This window comes from Sabethes cyaneus, chromosome 2 (assembly GCF_943734655.1).
Source record: "Sabethes cyaneus chromosome 2, idSabCyanKW18_F2, whole genome shotgun sequence".
Lineage (NCBI taxonomy): Eukaryota > Metazoa > Arthropoda > Insecta > Diptera > Culicidae > Sabethes > Sabethes cyaneus.
In genome coordinates, this window is record NC_071354.1 from 97934229 (window position 1) to 97952654 (window position 18426).

General features: G+C 37.8%; 2 protein-coding genes across 5 annotated transcripts in view; one reads left to right on the plus strand and one right to left on the minus strand.

The window, feature by feature from the left end:
- Positions 1-7786, minus strand: part of LOC128738396 (uncharacterized) — a 45921-nt gene extending 38135 nt beyond the window's left edge. For all 3 annotated transcript variants that reach the window (XM_053833483.1, XM_053833484.1, XM_053833482.1), the window contains exon 1: positions 6736-7786. The gene's annotated coding sequence lies outside the window, so the exon portion shown is untranslated. The remainder of the gene's footprint in view (positions 1-6735) is intronic.
- Positions 7787-11560: 3774 nt separating this feature from the next.
- LOC128734305 (multivesicular body subunit 12B) lies at positions 11561-16189 on the plus strand. Of its 2 annotated transcripts, XM_053828426.1 has the most exons (5): positions 11561-11897; positions 12048-12525; positions 13321-13471; positions 13540-13716; positions 13959-16189. In XM_053828426.1, exons 2-5 carry the CDS (start codon positions 12065-12067, stop codon positions 14076-14078), a joined length of 909 nt encoding a protein of 302 aa, XP_053684401.1. In that variant the 5' UTR covers positions 11561-11897; positions 12048-12064; the 3' UTR covers positions 14079-16189. The 2 variants fall into 2 exon arrangements, with proteins under 2 accessions (XP_053684401.1, XP_053684400.1); XM_053828425.1 differs by having other exon boundaries at positions 11561-12525.
- The last annotated feature ends 2237 nt before the right edge of the window (positions 16190-18426 follow it).

The following is an 18426-nucleotide window of genomic DNA, read 5'->3' on the forward strand; positions in this document are numbered from 1 at the left end:
GGCCACTGCGGGGGGCAGCCCCCCGTAGAGATCACCTCTATCTAGGTTTATTTATTTTCCTAGATCTACTGATCTATATTACTTTCCTTCAGTTGAGTCACCCCTGCGAAATGGTACTTTCTACGAAAAGATTTTCCGTGAAATGGTACATCCCGCATAAGGTTTTTCGCGAAATGGTATTCTGCGAAATTCTATATTCCGCGTTATGGTCAACCGAGAATTGGTGTTCCGCAAAATGGTATTCGGCGAAATGGTTTGTAATGATGGCGAATATTTAAATGCTATCCGCTTTATTTTAAAAGGCTAAGCAATGGGGGGAGTTGTTTTCTACTTTACTGTGAGGAAAATTTGTATATTAAAAAACCCATGAACTCCCCAGAAACTTGCAAAACTCAAGATTGTGAAAAAGGTCATCCGAGATTCACGATTTTAGAAGGGGAATTATGATTTCTCTCCCCTTTAAGAGGGGGGGCTTCCATACAAATGAAATACAAATTTCCTCATAACTAGAGAACTAGTCAAGCAAATAGAACCAAATTTGGCATGTGAGGGATTTCGGAGACAGGAATTTTTATGATGGTTTGAGACCCTCCACCCCTGTGGTAGGGGGGGGGGATAAGGACTCTCATACAAATAACACAGAAATTTTCGCGTAACTCAAAAACTAATCAAACTCGATAAATTTTAGACTCTTTCATAAAACATTGGTTTGCCATCTTTTTTATCGCCTATTTGTCATCATTTTTTCGTCATCTATTCTTCACCTTTCGCTGTTTTTCTGCCACCTCTTCATTGTTTTTTGGACGTCTATTTGCTGTTTTTTCATTATTTTTTTTTATCAGACACGAATGCACCGAAGGGTGTAAAGTGTCTTTAATAAACAAACAAACAAATAAAGCATCTTTTTTTCTTGCCTTTTCATCTTTTTGTAATCTCTTTATTTTAGTCGTATATTAGTCGCCTTTTCATTGCCTTGTTACCATCTGTTCATCATATTTTCGTGTAATCCGTAGAAGGCCCTGTTGGCAGCCGCAATCCGTCTTTTTACTTCACGGCTCATATAATTGTCACATGTCACTAACATACCCAGGTAAAGAAATTCGTCGATCACTTCAAGCGTATCTCCATCTATCAGCACGAACACCCGAAGGGTTACCACGCTCTCTACCAGCCACCAGGAGGAATTGTCGTAAGGCAGGCTCGATAACTATATGGCACAGCATGTACACACGGATACTTCGTCGCTTTATTAGGCAGCGTCCCGCACATTACGGTTAAGGTATGAAGGTAACATTCACAAATCACCCAACGTACTTAGGGGAGGATTATCTCAGTCTTCCAATCATGTCACCCCCAAATCTGCAACAAAAACGATACCAATTTTGTATCATTTTGATATTGACTTATAATACTGGTCAAATTGATTTGTACTTCTTGCTAGGGAGAGTAAATGTGTTTTTGTAAAGAACGAACATTGGAAGAACTGGAAAAAATGATATACAAATTGTGAAAAATAATTGACTGCCCAGGCAGGTTCTTCAACTGCTCGTTCAACCGAATTCATACTTGGTAATTTTCTGTATTCTATGATAGTTCTGTAACAGACCAGACCAGGGGTGGAAAAAAAATCGCTTCTAGCGATCAATATCATAGAAGCAATCAGATTCAGATTTATTGACATCACTACTTGTAAGCGACAAACACTTTGTCGCGATCCGTACAGATTATGACAAACCTTATGTCAGATCATGTTCATTGCATGATTGCGTTGAGAAATATAACAGTTACAGACGATTGGTTGTGTGCATCGTATGAATCACAATACAAACAACATGTGTGACCTTTTTTCTCGCAGCTAGGTAAGAGATGTAAAGATTCAGTGTTCGTAATGATCTGTACGGATCGTGATCTGTGCTTGTGGCGATAACTCACAGATTTTATCAAAATCACTGATCTTCCATCCCTGGACCAGACTTAAATTTTTCCATTACCACACTACTTCCGATATTCTCTCAACTGAAACCAGTACTAGTTTGTTGTTAGTAAAAATCACCACACGACATTTTTCAAAACTCAAAATTTTTCAAATTTATGAAATTTAAATGAATTTATTGGACTTATGAACAAAAAGAATATTAAAAAAACTCAACATCCCTTTTTTTTCAGAGAACTCTAAGGGCAATTTTCCGATTTTCTTGGACATGGTTTATTTCGAAAATTTATAATTCTATCCTAATTAAGATACTGGAATTTTCTGTGATAAATAAACAATTGAGTGAACATATCTTGGAATAAATTTGAATCTTTGACTTAATTTGGATTTCATTTAATCAATCATGATGCACACGTCGATCAACGCTATTAATTCGGATTTTATGAAAAGATTTTTTTCTTTTCATATACCAGAAATGGCAACTGAAATAGGTTAAATGGGCAATATAAAAAATGATTTTGCAACAAGAAAATGAATTTATTTTAAATCGGTGCAGCAGCGGTTTATGCAGCACATACAGAAATGTATGACCCTATGCAACTAATAAACAGTCGGCTCAAGACTCAACAACCGTGCACAAAAGAAAATTAGTCAGAAAGAAAGCTGGATCAATCTTTTCCTAAAACATTTTTGCTGCACCTAACAATCGCATAGCTCTTAACCCTAGAGCGGTCGCGCTAGTGTACTGAGTACACGCGTTTTCGAAAAACGCAAAAAAATCATCGAAATTTTAATCAAATCACACCAGGTTTTGGTTGTATTCGAAGATCTACTCTTCCTCTTTCTAATGATGCCAAAATATAGAAAAAAGAAATAAAAAAAGTGGTCGAAAGATGCTTGTAAAAATGGTGTGTCCGCGCGCGTGTACTCAGTACACCAGCGCGACCACTAACGTAACTTTTTTGAAATGAAAAAAGTTACGCAAGCGGTCGCGTCGTGTACTGAGTACACGGCGGGCAATAACTCAAGTTTGTGAATAGATAGAAGGTTGCGACTTTCGACAAAGTTGCTTATCTAGTTAAGACACATCCCGTGATATACAACAAAATTCGGAACTGATTCGCTAGATGGCGCTAATAATGAAGCAATTAAATTCATTTAAGAATATTTTAAAACCGTAATGAGCTAAAAGGTTACTATTTACTACAAAGTTGTTTGTAAAGCCAAGACGCATTTGGTAACGAACTCTGAAGTTTGGAACTAGTCCGCTAGATGGAGTATACGGTGAAATTTAATTCATTTGGCGATATTTCCGAACCATGACGAGATAGAAGGTTGATGTTTTCGACAAAGTTGTTTATCATGTCAATATGCTTCCGATGAAGGTAAATTAAATTCGGAATGAAGTAGTAGTAGGTGGAGATGATGAGAAAATCAAATTATTTTCGGAATATTGCGGAACCATGATGGCATAGAACACTGCTGTTCGCTACAAAGTGGTTTCTGTAGTCAAAACACGTTAGATAACGTATCGTTGTCCTTTTCATCATCGATTGCGTTGTCAATTCCAGTCAATCAACAGCTATTTTTATGGTTTCCTGAAAGAAGCAATTGATACGTATTGCTTCAACTTTTATCAAAAGACAAGATGAAGAGCACAGACTGATCAAAATGCTTTTGACGAAGCAATTTCGTCGTCTACATCGTCTATATAGAAATATCACCAGAACAAGATTCCTGGAAACCCGTGCTGCGTTTCCATCACATTCTTAAAAAAATATTTTAGAGTGTTTGAGTCCCTATTCTTCCCAGGGTCGCTAATAGGTTTATTCGAAAACCTGGCAAACACGAATAAATGTCAAAATCTGGCGATCAATTTGACCGATGGGGAGGACTTTTTCGGGAAACGTCTTGCCAGTTTTGATCAACGCCGGTACAAAATGTTGTCTGAAATTAGGAGCGATGACTCCTTTGCAGAACGGAGAAACAAAAATCTGGCAAAAATCTGGGACATTACCAAATATCTGGAAGATTTAGAACTTTGTCTGGCATGCAATAAAAAATCTGGTAAAATCTAGATTTATCAGCAAAGCAAAACCATGCATGGATATAAACGTCCTTCAGAACTTGACCCTTCTTTATCGATAGATATCGCTGCCGGTTATTAGAGTACAGGAAAATCACTGGGCTAGTGCAAAGATCCTATTAACTCTGAAGCGGCACCGCCCAGTCGAGACTCGAACATACGACGAGTGGCTTGTTGGGCCAGCAACGTATCCCGGAGTTAACTTGGCAGACAGGCATAATGGCAACGTTGATGCTTGCAATTATTAACGTGTGCGTGATGATAAAACCAAAGCTATTTGTTTTGCTAACGCGACAACACGACTGAAGTGCACTCTCTTGATACTCATTTGCAAAACAGCTTGCTTTTTTCATTGGGCTCGAATTCTTTACTCTTTCCTTGTATTACGTGTGTGTTATTTCCTGTATGATATAAGTGACCGTAATAAGAATATTATAGAATTGTTAGGAATCTAATGTACATTTTTCATTCTCATTATCATAGCAGGAAATAAAACAAACAAATGCTCGTTTTGTATTGTTTTATGGTAAGTGTCAACATAATTCTAACATTCTAATGTTTAAAGCATTACCTCAACATACCATAGCAAGCTTCCCTAATAACATACTCATTATAAAACTGTACAACTAATTGTTATTCAACTAATGTGAGTCATTAATAAATTGATTTAAATAAAAGTATCGTAAGTGTGCTACTTGGGTAAGTTGAATAAGTATCATGTATCCCTAGGTGATATGTGCATTATTCAGTTTGTCAACATTGTCGATGATTCACAAACTCTGTTTTGGGAAAATCGTCAAAAGAATACTATTTACAAACATTTTGGTGTTCTTTTCCAGACCAGATAAGCCATTTTACCGTTTATTCGACATAAGCTGAGATATCGCAAAAAGAAATATGATTTTACCAACTGTGACATCTAGCGGGACAGTTCTGAATTTGACCGATCATTTTCAAATTCGTCTTGTCTAGACACACAACTTTGTCAAAAACCGTCACTTTCTATCGTATCATGGTCATGAGATATCATCATAAAATTATAATTTGACCACGCGCGCCACCTACTGAGACAGTTTCAAACTTTGTTATGAATTTCCAAATGTGTCTTGTTCGAACAAATAACTTTGTAGAACCCAATAACAGTCTATCTCGTCACGACTCTGAGATATTCCAAAAAAAACTCAATATGCTCGTTATAATCGCCATCTACCGTATCAGTTCCGAATTTTGTTATCCGCAGTCAGATTGATCTCGTCCAGATAAACAACTTTGCCAAAGACAGCAATCGTCTATCTCTTCTCAGTCCCGAGATATTAGAGATTCTAGTATCGAGATTCTAGAATCATTTGTTTTGGTCCCCATTTGCGCCATCTAGCGGATCAGTTTTCAAACTTTATTGTTCGTTTCCAGATGCGTCTTAAATTGATAAACAACTTTGTCGAAAACCGCAACCTTCTATTTCATGTCAGTCCTGAGATATAGGCAGTATTATTCGCCGTGTACTCAGTACACGACGCGACCGCTTATGTAACTTTTTTTAACGCGACCGCTCTAAGGTTAAGCAGCTTGCCTCTGCCAAGCTGCATAAACAAATAGAAAAAAAAACAGCTTATTCGTCTGGCTGACTGTCATTGATGTTACAACGCTGCACAGTCGACCGACACGGAATTGATATGAATGGGCAACGGAGATCCCCCGAAAGAACGTCACTCGCTCACATACACGCACACACCTGTCTGCTGTCTGTTTCTACGATAGTTCGCATACGTTTGCACGAACAGACGTGGCCAATATCGTCGGTACCTGCTGTCACGCGCACTCAGACAAGGCGGACTCTGTCTGCTTTTCTGAGTAAAACTCGCTTTAGTTTTTTTATCTACCTTTCAATGGCAAGGTATGACTTGGAAACATTCTCTGTAATTGTCGATTTCTTACAGAAGATTGTTAGCTCTAAGTGCATAGGCGAAATTTCTCATTAGTGGTTAGTAATTATGATTTACTGGAATTCTGTTTGTCACAATAATTGATTAACTCAAACCCTGTTTTTTAAATAATGTCTATCTAAGATAAGAATCAAATTTACGCGGTGTTAGTTTAAAGGACATAATGTAATGCTAAACTAATCACGCCCGTTTATCAGTAAAGTTTTTTATTTTAAAACATCTATCACAAGATTAAAAAAATTGCTGTGAATTTACAACATCGGTTAATATTACCTCAAACATCTAGCTACAACACGATCTCTGCTCCAAAGCAATCTTTGAATCTTTTTAAAAAATGATACATTTTTTTAATACTCAGTGAATAGGTAGTTCAATGGTACAAAATAACACACTGCTTTATTCATACGGCTTTTTACCTGTATAAAACTACGGTTTTCGTAAATTTCGGACTAGATGCGCAATATAAATATTAACGCTTTTAGTAATTTACATCTCTTTACAATTTTAGTATGCGGTTAAATACAAATTTCTACTCAATATAATTCAAATTGCCGTGGCGGTGACATGATATTAAGGCAAAGTAACATATAGAACATTAAATTACACATTACTTAAATCATGTCTGTCCAACTAAACACAACTAGCCATGTTTATTTCGACCCATTTATTACCTGCACAACTTTGCAGCCTCAGTTTGGACTACGAACTTAACAAAATTGAAACATATGACAGGTATATAAAATATAATCAAAAATTCAAATTAAATAACTCACCCGCAGGTCGTTGGTCGATCCGTGTGCTTAATTTCTGCTGCACCAAAGACCGCTCTGCTCGTTTTGTAGAAACTCCGATTATATCCTCACGCCGTTGGTACTCCAAATCGTGAGATGACGTTTGCGGTTTTCGAACAATGGAAACCTTCACACTATATACTATTTTTTCGTTACTGCAGCTAGAAATTAGTAGATTCACTGCCCACAAGAAAATTATATTCCGACAGTCCGTTCGCTAGCCGAATCTGATGCGATTGAGATTTTGCCTCGAATCGAGATTTTTTGCTGGAAAATCTGGAGCTGGAAATTTAATAATCTTTTGCACTCCACTTCGTAACGGGAAATCTCTGCTCTAGCTAAAAAGCCTCTTCTTCTTGTCGAAACTTTTTTTCACTACTTTTCCACTTGCCCCTTCGTAAGACAGAAAAAAAGCGAGTGCTTCTTCCGCGCACCACCGCCGGAAACACAACCCACTACTTACGACACGCACACCAACACGTTACACGCACACACGCTACTGATAAGCGAGCGACAGTACGGAATGCTGATGCAGGTACTTTTGCTTTTCACCTGTGCGCTTTCGAAAATCCTTGCTGATTTTCGGAAAATCGACGCTCTCGATTCAGATGTACGATTTTCACAAGGTTTTATTCCGAAAATCGACTGACGAAAGCGTTCGCTTTACGCTGCTTTCCAATTCTTCACAACCTGAAGACCGATCGCTCATACACACATTCAAGAGAAATTGTCGTCGACGCGTTTTACGGTCACAGAAAAGAGAACCTCTACTTGCTCGCGGTGAATGTATGAGTAGGATGCAGAAAGCACTGAATAAGAAGAAACTCTTGATCTTTGCAACCGGGTTGTGAGGGAATAAAAAATTTCCGTTTTCTTCCAACACGAAAATCACTCTTAAAACGCGTAACAAACTGCTGTAAACTAATTTAAACCGACACGGCGGGATTCAGGCGAGAAAATCCGATTATTTTGAGCACTGCTCAATAACTTTTGCAACAGAAAATCCAAACTTTTCCGATTGGTTGTACGCACTTTTACTGCTGCTGCTGCTGCTGACAGGAGACGAATTTGTGAGGTCTACAAAAATGGCGTTGCCAGCCTGAAATTCAAGTGTAACTTCACTAGTTTAGTTTAGGCGTTTATTTGGTAGTGTTCGTGAACCCTGTATGTTATCTAGATAAGAAGGTAACCACAAAAATGTCAAAATTCGCCGCATGGGTATTGAACCAATGAGTATATCAGTGGTGTGTCGATGTTGCTACTGGTTGGAACCTGGAGAGAGAGAGGAGCCAGCTGGAATTGGTTTTGTGAACGGAAATTCATCAATACCGGTAAATATATTTAGCACCCGGGTAAAAGTATGTAAATAAGCATAAATATATTTAATATATTTATTAAATTTGAAGTGATTCGCCCCGTGGCTGACATTGATATTGCTTTCCCGTGGGGTCATCCGTGGATTGTCAAAGTACCAGCACGGGAAAGCGCAATATCAATATCAGCACGTTACCTTTGTCGCTTGTCATATAAAATGGTTAGAGTGACTATATATAGAGTGGCGACAATGTCAAAATTGGATTGATAATTATCTGTTAGTGTCATTCCAATCGAGCAGACGACCAACCCAACGCGTATTTAGAAAAGAGAAAGAAAATAAGCATTGCTAGAGCATTGCACACTTTTGGGATGACATGTCGCCACTCTGTATCCAGCTTTTTACGAGCCATAATGGCGGACATGTTCGTAATATTTGAACAGCATTTTTGACATTTCCCTAATACATCCCACGTTTTCTTTCCACGCGTTCACGGTAATACTAAAGGAATGTACGGAAAGAATACGTGCGATGTATTAGGGAAATGTCAAACATGCTATTCAAATAATACGAACACGTCCGTCATTATGGCTCGTAAAAAGCTGGATATAGTCACTCTAAAAATGGTCTGTAAAGTTAGAGTGACTATATACAGAGTGGCGGCATGTCATCTCAAAAGTATGCAATGCTCTAGCAATCACCGGGGTACTGTGGCTGTCAAATTACATACATTGTGCATGTCCCACTCATTGGTTTTGGTACTTTTGGTTCTGGTGCCTACTTAAAGGTTTATACATTTTAAGACTACTGAAATTAATTAGAAAGCAGTTAAACACAGCCTTTTAGCTATAATTTAACTCCGGAGTGATTCGCGATAAGGGCGCAACTAACAAAGTGTGAACAATGAGAAATATCACTGTGATAATTTGCCAGTACATTTTCAAATCTTAATTTAAATAAAAGTTACAAAAATCAAGTTTAAAGGCATAAATTGGTGTAGAATAAATCACCCAGGTAACCAATAAGCATTTCTAATGCAATTTAAATGCAAGCCAATAGGCATTTAAGTTGCCTTAAATGCTACTTAAATGCTATTTTGGCAAAATATGCGGCTACTTTACTGCTATCCCCCATATAGTGCTGGCAATGCTTATCTACAGCTAGTTACCGACAAGAAGAAGTTAAATAGAATTTACAAAAGTTATGCAGTCAAAAGGCTGATAAACCGCAACCTGCTGTATAAAACGCTAGGGATGCTAATAAACGATTGATTTACTGCTTATACTAATGCTTATTGGTTACCTGGGCAATCTTATAATTTCACAACAATACTGCATAAAATTTGTGCATTCAAGCTCAAAATCTAAGTTTTATCCAGCTTTCCACGAGCGATAATGGCGAATATTTAGCACAAGTGGGCACAATCTTCTGACATGCATTGGAGCAGCGTCGAGTTCGCCCTGACGGAGTTACTGTGGATACATTCATGTTTGTTTGTTGTTCGAGTGTAAAAATGTAAACATTGTTTAGTTTTGCAGATCAGCTGAAGTGGAACATAACTAAACGGATTCAAACTTTTATAGTGATTTGCGGCCATTATTTGCTGAAGGCACTGGCTCAGAATACTTTTTCACAATCGTGCGAATTAAACATTCGAAACATTGCACATTAACGCAAACATTAACTTCATGTTGGTCGAGCCGTTGTCAAGTTTGCTCTCGAACGGCGTCTCGACTTGATAAGAAACTTTCCGTTGCGTATTTCGACATTCTCCCTGAAATTTGCGAAAACTGCAAAGCCACAATCCATAAAACTTGTTCTCCGTTCAATTATGTTCCTCTTTAGCTGATCTGCAAAATTGAACAATGTTTACATTTTTGCATTCGAACAACAAACAATCATGAATGTATCCATAGTAACTCCGTCAGGGCGAACTCGACGCTCCTCCAATGCATGTCAAAAGATTGTGCCCACTTGTGCTCAATATCCGCCATTATCGTCCGTGGAAAGCTGGATATGTAGGACACATAGAAACTATACGAAAAGTTTTCTCAGTGTATATTATATTCGCGTTGACGGCATTAAACGATCACTTGTACACTCATAGAAATGCCCGTATTGAGCTTGCTGACGTTTATCGTACGCACACATCGACGCGCGATTTGTTGTTGCTGTTGTTAGATTTTACACGTTTGTTTTTGTTTTCCCCCAGTTATACCCCGGTAAAAAAACATACGTTTGACTGATAAACGATAAGTTTTTGTAGCCTTTTGCACTGGGATTAGCAAGCTCTATTGAGATTGCTGACGTTTGCCGCACGCACACATCGACGCGCGATTTGTTGTTGCTGTTGTTAGATTGTGCATTGATTTTACACGTTTGTTTTCCCCCAGTTATACCCCGGTAAAAAAACATACGTTGAGTGATAAACGATAAGTTTTTGTAGCCTTTTGCTTTATCACTCAAACGTATGTTTTTTAACCGGGGTATAACTGGGGGAAAGCAAAAACAAACGTGTAAAATCAATGTAAAATCTAACAACAGCAACAACAAATCGCGCGTCGATGTGTGCGTACGATAAACGTCAGCAAGCTCAATAGAGCTTGCTAAGCCCAGTGCAAAAGGCTACAAAAACTTATCGTTTATCACTCAAACGTATGTTTTTTAACCGGGGTATAATTGGGGGAAAACAAAAACAAACGTGTAAAATCAATGTGGAAATCTAACAACATCAGCAACAACAAATCGCGCGTCGATGTGTGCGTACGATAAACGTCAGCAAGCTCAATGTACATGTGGGTGAAAATCTACCAAAATATTTCGATCTCTTGCGCTCTTCAACAAATTCCTATTCCGCTTCACCCCTACAGTAAACTTTTGAAGGTGGCAGCAGCTTACGTTCGTCAACGCGAATAGTTGTCGACTAACATTTGAAAAGGGCGGATAAGCCAACTGTCAAACAGGACGAGTGAGAGCTCATTTTCCTATGCTGCTCAAGGGCATGGTGTGTTGCTATCTCTTTCTCATGTAGGAGTGAAGAGAGCAACTTTCAAATGGTCCTCGGTAAAGGGGAATTCCCAGCAAATTTTTTGGTTCCTGTCAAAATTAACATTTTAGTCCTATGCATGGGACATCGAAAATGTATTAATTTGACAGCCACTTCACCCCGTAGATGCTGCTCCAGCAAAAATAACTCTCACTCGTTCTGTTTGACAGTTGGCTTATCCGCCCCTTTCAAATGTTGGTCGACAGTTATACTCTATACAGTGTAAACAAACCACTCAGGACTGTCAAAAAAGTGAGCGTAGGCCGTTTCGTGCAAAGTTCGAAATTTTCTCTCGAGAATTTGGATGATTCCGAAGAAGTTGAGTGGAGTTGGTTTTGGTTTGTTGAGGTTTGTTGGTTTTTTGCCAAATGTTTTACTTCTTTTATCTTCGCTATATTATGAATAGATTTTTATGCGTTTAGTCACTGTTTCGCTGCATAAAATCCTCTCTCTACTAATAATGTCAGTTTTATCACGTCTTACTGCTACAATAGTTTGTGAATAATTTGTGCTTGCTCTTGTTTTGCGAACCTGTGCGAAGCACAAGTCGACAGTTCGTTTGGCTGATATTTTCCCTTCATATTCTTGCAGCATTTTGTGATATATTTAGTGTAGTTTATGCTCCTAATGACGACTGCATTTTTAGAGGAGCATCCGGGTTTTCTTAGTTTTGCTATTGGAAGTGAAATGTAAAATTACTTCACCGTTTAGTTTGTCGGAGTAAATAATATTAGAAGAGAGGTGTAAAACTACCAAGTGCTACTGCTGGGAATCCCAAAATAAGTTAGTTGGCTTTCCTATCGTGTTTTTCAATGGTCGATCAAACCTTTCTGCCAGTGTGATTCATAAGAAATCTAGCTCAACAAATTGATAGATTCCAGTTTATTGCTTTGAGCTAATTTCATACAGTGATTCACCGATTGCTTGTAATAGATAAGCTGCCGTGCAAAATGTTAAAAACAAAAACGCAGCATCAAAAAAATATTCTCAATACGATAATCTGCGTTTTGCCTGATAACAGACCGATTACTTCGCTACAGTTGGTGGAAGATTATGAAAAGTGTCCTAAAAACTTTCAAGTAATAAACAAAACTTACGACCAAGATCAAGATGCTGACCTGTGGCGAGAGAATATTCTGTTTGGCAAGAAAACTGCTCGGTACCTCTGCCAATCGAAAACAGAAGGACTGCCGGATTATATACTGGAAACGCTAAAGGTGATTGGTGACAAAGAAGCCTTACCCGAAGGATTCTCTCAGCTTACGCGGACGGCCGACACCGAGCAGAGAGCGTGGCGCAAAAAGCAGATTGTCTATCGGCTGGCGAAGAAAGGTGTTGCCAAGCAGGCCATCACAGATATTATACTGTGCTCTAGACTACGACAAGCCCCTGAAGGCTTCACACTAGCGGGGTAAGTGTATTGAATGTCATACATGATTCCTTTTTCTTGGATATGAAAACTGTACTGAAATAATCAATTTAAAAAATATCTTATTTTGGAATACACTTATAAAAATTAAACTAATATAAAATTATGTGTTCGTCTTGCACCATCGTTTTGTCTATGATAAACACTATTTACCAATCTCTGATTCCCTGATCGCTATGCTTATTATTTTCCAATAACGATTTTTCGCTTACCCTAAGGCGCAATATTGGAACTGCATTAGTTTTTAGAAACGTTTTACTATCATTGTTCGAAGAAATCAGCCGATGACTGGTAGAAACGTCCTAGATCAAAACAATGATATACATCCAGAATCTGTTTTTACGTTTTTTCCTCGACGTTGGCATTGAGATACAAAACTGATTGAAGTCCAACAAGCCATGAAACATCCTGCATACCTATGCTAACAGTCGTATACAAAATGTTTCGAATATATAGAAGGTCAAGCTGCTTTAGTAACGTATATCATAACCAAGGTTTTGCTCTTTCCGTATTTTATTAGGCTTTATGTTTTAAGCAGCAAAATATCGCTGCTTTCCGTTCCAGTTGGGTGCTATTTGAACTGTGCAATAATGGCAACACATATACATTTCAAAACATCAAAATGTCGCCTTCTTGACCATCTTTTTAGCGCTTTCCGGGAACTGTTGTTTTTACTATTCCATTTGTAAATTATTAGATATTTGTATTGATAAATTTTAGCACTTTCCTTATAGCAACATGAAATGTTTCTTTGTCTTTAATATAACGCACTTTTAGCGACATCAATGGCATATTAATTTGCTACAAGACAACATTGATTGCCCACCGAGCACCGCCGAGTGTGCCTTCCAGACAAAGTATTTCGGATCTCGAAAAAACAATAGAAGATTTGAAAATCCAAGCCAGCCAAGAGAATTCTTTTTATCCGGTACGTACTGTTTCGATTTTCTAATTTCTCTCAAACGTATGTAAATTTAAGGTTTACTTCAATTATAGGTTCCATCTGAAATTCTCGATCATGATTATGAACAACTACTGCCATCATATCAGTTGTCTCCGAAACGGCCTGCTCCAAAGCCGCCAGCTTATTCTACGGGGACGTTAAATGTTCACGCTGAAATGGAAGAAGTGCCGTTTGTACTAAATCCTGCTCTGTGCAGGTATTCTACCGAGGTTTGTAATGACACTGCAAATTCTTGAAACTGGGCGAAAAAGCTTATGAAAGGCGTGAGAGCAAAGCATTGTGTATCAATCTGATCAAAAAAACAAGAAAATCAAATATGGTATCGCTCATTATGCGTATGGCGAAAATAAAATTGTGTCTTAGTTTTTAGTCCCAGTTTTAAGATGTACAGCTTGTGAAGATATTCTATCTACTGGTATTGTAACAGTCAGTTTATTGTGTCCAATTTCAGATTCCTCCCTTGCATGTAGTCAGTGACGCTAAACTAGAATACGATTTCCATCTGGAGCGGCAAATACTCTGCACAACCAAGACAACGAACGCTCATAATACTAACCCGTTCTTCCACTAGCTGTTGGCTGTGCATGCATTTTTTGCCAAGGAATGTAAACGTTAGAACGCTCATGTAGTGTTAAAAGCAAGTATTTTTTAAATCCTGCCCACTTTACCCGAAGAACTTCCATTCATGTTGTCTCCATCTATACAGTTAGATCTTGATTTTTTTGATATTAAAAAATATAATCCGATAGATAAATGCAACTGGCGGTACGAGGTATAACCTGGTTGCTGTCACATATACGAACATAGCATTATATTACCATATAGCTTTGTTTTTCTAAGAATAGTTAAAATATACGAAAATCATCACATAAATTGAGATATCAATGAGTAAGTAGTGACGACGTTAGACCTTAATTTTCTTTGCAGACTGATTGCCCTATCTCGATAAAGTAAGCATGAACAATTGATACATAGAAAGCAGAAAGTAGCAAATGCTGTTTGGCCGTTTCCTACAAAGAAACTTAAAATATTGGCTAGAAATAATTTAACAAAACATATTTCTGAAAATAAATCAAATAGGTATGTTAGAGTTAGTAGTTCGATATGGCAACAACTCTTTACCCTATTATATGTATTCCGATCGTCCCCAAATTAAGCGATCATTTAAAACAATAAGTAGGTGATCAGATATGCGTCATAAACTACTCAGTAATAAAGAAGACAATGCATTCAGTTGCACTACTATACAGTAGTTTAATTGGACGGAATTTTTATTTTTTTGGCTGATGTTTGGGATTCTAATAAGACGCATAGGATTATGATTTTCTAATTATTTGTTAATACTAGCTCCGAACAAAGACTAATTAAAAAACAAATGTTGGGTTATTAGGCGTTCCTGCACGAGGTTATATGCTACAGGACGTTTTGATTGCTTCATGATAATGTCAACTAAACTTACTATTTTTAAAAATTTATATCGAGTTTTTTGTATCACCGCTTATATTACATTTGAGGTTACATTTGTAATGTATTGCAACCATGACGCAGGCACACAAAGGACAGTTGGTTATTGTTTAACCCATAGAACATCAACTATAATTCTTTTCAGATTTACCTGGTATTGAACGTATAATCTTTCTTAGGTGTGGGCTTCAGACAGTGGGACTCAGGCGTCACACATAGGCAAAAATTAGCAAAAATACTGTCATGGCTCTTGTTGAGACGCAAAAATGAGTGATCAGTCTAAACGTTAAGCTGCCTATATAATTTCGGGAGAGTAAGTACGGTCTACAGAAAACGTGCTTAGGTGCTTTAGATAAAAAAAATCGGTGTCGGGCATCAATAAATTAGGGGCAATTCTTGTTTAGGACAATCATCTTTCGGGGCTGCTCATTTGCTCATTCAGCACTGGAGTACGGTCCATCGCGCTTATTCTATAATATGCACTACGTGACAAGAAAGACGTTGAAATTCCCATTAGTTGATCGTCTAGATCAACTCTAGATAATTTTTCAAGATTTCACGTACCTGTGAAAAGATAGATAATGCTCATTACATTTTCTTCATTACACTCACAGCTGGACTGGTTTTCCAAAATCTTCACATAGAATCATGACAGTTTTTAAGCCACCCTTGAGTCATTTGCTGCTTATTTACTTCTATTCTTTATAAGTTTACACTGGAAGATTCATTTTTTTTGCAATGGTTTAAACTAGGCCAAAAAACAACGAATATCTGCGGATATTTAGAACTAGTATTAATTTAGAACGAGTATTAATCTACTAATAATTATGCGCATTTTATTCAGTACGTACGTTTGGAAAGAAAGAAATGATAAGAAAAAAATATTTCGACGCTTAACGTGAATGACTCGGCGTGCATTACACACATTACGCCATACATGTGTTCCAAGCGATAACTTATTTCCTCGCCATTTCATTGGGTCCGGAGCATTTTATATAGCCAGATAAACATGTACCTACCTTTTCTCATTGAGCGTTACATGAGAACATTTTCGAAAAAGTGGAGTCCAATTTATAAGATACATTCGCGTGAGAACTACCGTTGACAAACCTGGAAGCCAAACAGAGTCCCAGCAGTTATACATATATTAGTCATTGGCAATTGATTAATTTCATCAATTTACATTGTTTATTGGTATACTATTATTATTGGATATATTGTTAGGTCTAATATAAAATATACATTAAAACGAAAACAAAACATTCTTTTAATAACTACCGAAACTATCATTTACACTTTTACAGTGTGTGAACTGTAAAAGAAAATGATGAAAGCTACTGTGTTTGTAATATCCAAACAGAATGTGATCGGACGTACAGGAGAAGAAGCAAAAAATTAGGTAAGGGAGGGCCATCGAAGCAACACTTACTAAATCTGTATAACGTTTCTTTACTAGGAGCCGACAAACTTCGCATTGCCACAAATTAAACTGTGTTGTATATAAATCTCGAGTTTTGCAAGTTTCTGAGGAGCTCAACCTTAGACAGGGTGGCAACTACCTGGAAAAACCTGGAAAACCTGGAATTATCAGGGAATTTGAAATTACCTGGAAAAACCTGGAATAATCAGGGAATTTTTAACAAAATCAGGGAATTTTTCAAACAACCCCAATGATCGATTCATTGAGTAGTCAAGAACACTTAGAAATAGATAAAGAAGTACGGCACACAAACGATAGATTGGGTTATCGATAATTAGCTCAGTGTTTTGCAAAGGGCCTTATTCTGCGTGGCAAATGAAATGATATAACAAATTTAGTTTGCACTCACTTTGCGCGGCGTTAGTTAAGTCGAATCGAATGGCATTGAAGTTTTAGGACGGACATTTGGCATCGCAGCGAAATTCGGTTTTCGAGAAAAATGTTGGAGAAATTCCACTGACTCACGGCAGTACATAACTGTTGTACTGTTGTAACAAGTTGTAACCGAAAGGCGGGTGTAGCAACTATCTTGGGCCCAGAAGTGTAAATCCCGAAAAATCCATGCAAAGTGAAATAAGCCGCGTTGGTCAGAAAGTAGAACAGCCACCAGTGGTAAAGCGAAATTAAAAATTAGCTCAATTAAACTGCTTTTTTGCATGGCTTATGGCTCGAAGAACGAAAATTAAACATGCGAACATTTCCGCGTGACTGGCAGGAAAAGCACCACGGCAATGGGCACTAAAACTCAGATGAGGAACTCACGGGAGGAGTGTAATTTGCTGGTCGGCAGAATAAGAGAAAGTGATTGAAGAATTCGCCTAGGGAAATAGAGTAGGTGAGGAAATTTTTCTCAATACCTCGTAGATTGATAAACAATTCAAATGTCAATGATTGTAACACATTTTCGGTTAAAATTATATCGCAATATGAAACCTAAAATTTTATTTAACACCGGGAAAAATCAGGGAATTTGGTTTTTCGTATCCAGTTGCCACCCTGTTAGATGATTCATTTAAGCAGTTACGTAACTATGAACGTATGGGTAGTTTACTATACAAAATTGGAATTTTTCCTTACAGTAAAGCAGAAGACAACCCCCCCCCCCCCCCATTGCTTAGCCAGATAAAATGCAGCGGATAGTATTTAAATATTCGCCATGATTGTATTGTACCATTTCACGGAAAACGTTTTCGTGGATAGTACCATTTTGTAGGAGTGATCCTCCTTTATCGCTATCGCTCGTTCGGACCCAACTGAAGGAAAGTAATAGTGGTCAATACACATAAAAAAAACAAATAAACCTAAACTGAGGTGATTTCTGCGGGGGGGGGGGGCTGTCCCTCCCCAGTGGTTAGCAACACTCGCGGCCTGCTGCCGTCTCATCCTGAATCATCTAGTGTTACTATAGATAGTTTTTGGCGGTCTTGTTATTGACTAATGTTTTATGGAAGTTTTTGAGTTACACAAAAATTTCTGTTTTATTTGTATGTGAGTCCTTATCCCTCTACCACAGGGGTGAGGGGTCTCAAACCATCAAAAAATAAATTCCCAACAAAATCCCCACATGCCAAATTTGGCTCCATTTGCTTGATTACTTCTCGAGTTATGAGGAAATTTGTGTTTCATTTGTATAGGAGCCTCCCTCCTAAATATGGGAGGAGTCCTAATTCACCTTAGACAAAATTCTTGCCTCCAAAAACCCTTACATGCCAAATTTGATTCCATTTGCTTGATTAGTTCTTGAGATATGAGAAAATTTGTATTTCATTTGTAAGGAAGCCCCCATAATTCCCCATAGAAAAAATTCCTGCCTCCTAAAACCCCTACATGCCAAATTTGCTTCCACTTGCTTGATTACTTATCGAGTTATGAGGAAATTTGTGTTTCATTTGTATGGGATCCCTTCCTCTTAGGGGGGCGGGGTCTCTAACCGTCATAAGAACCTTCCCCGGCCCCAAAAACCTTGTAAGCAAAT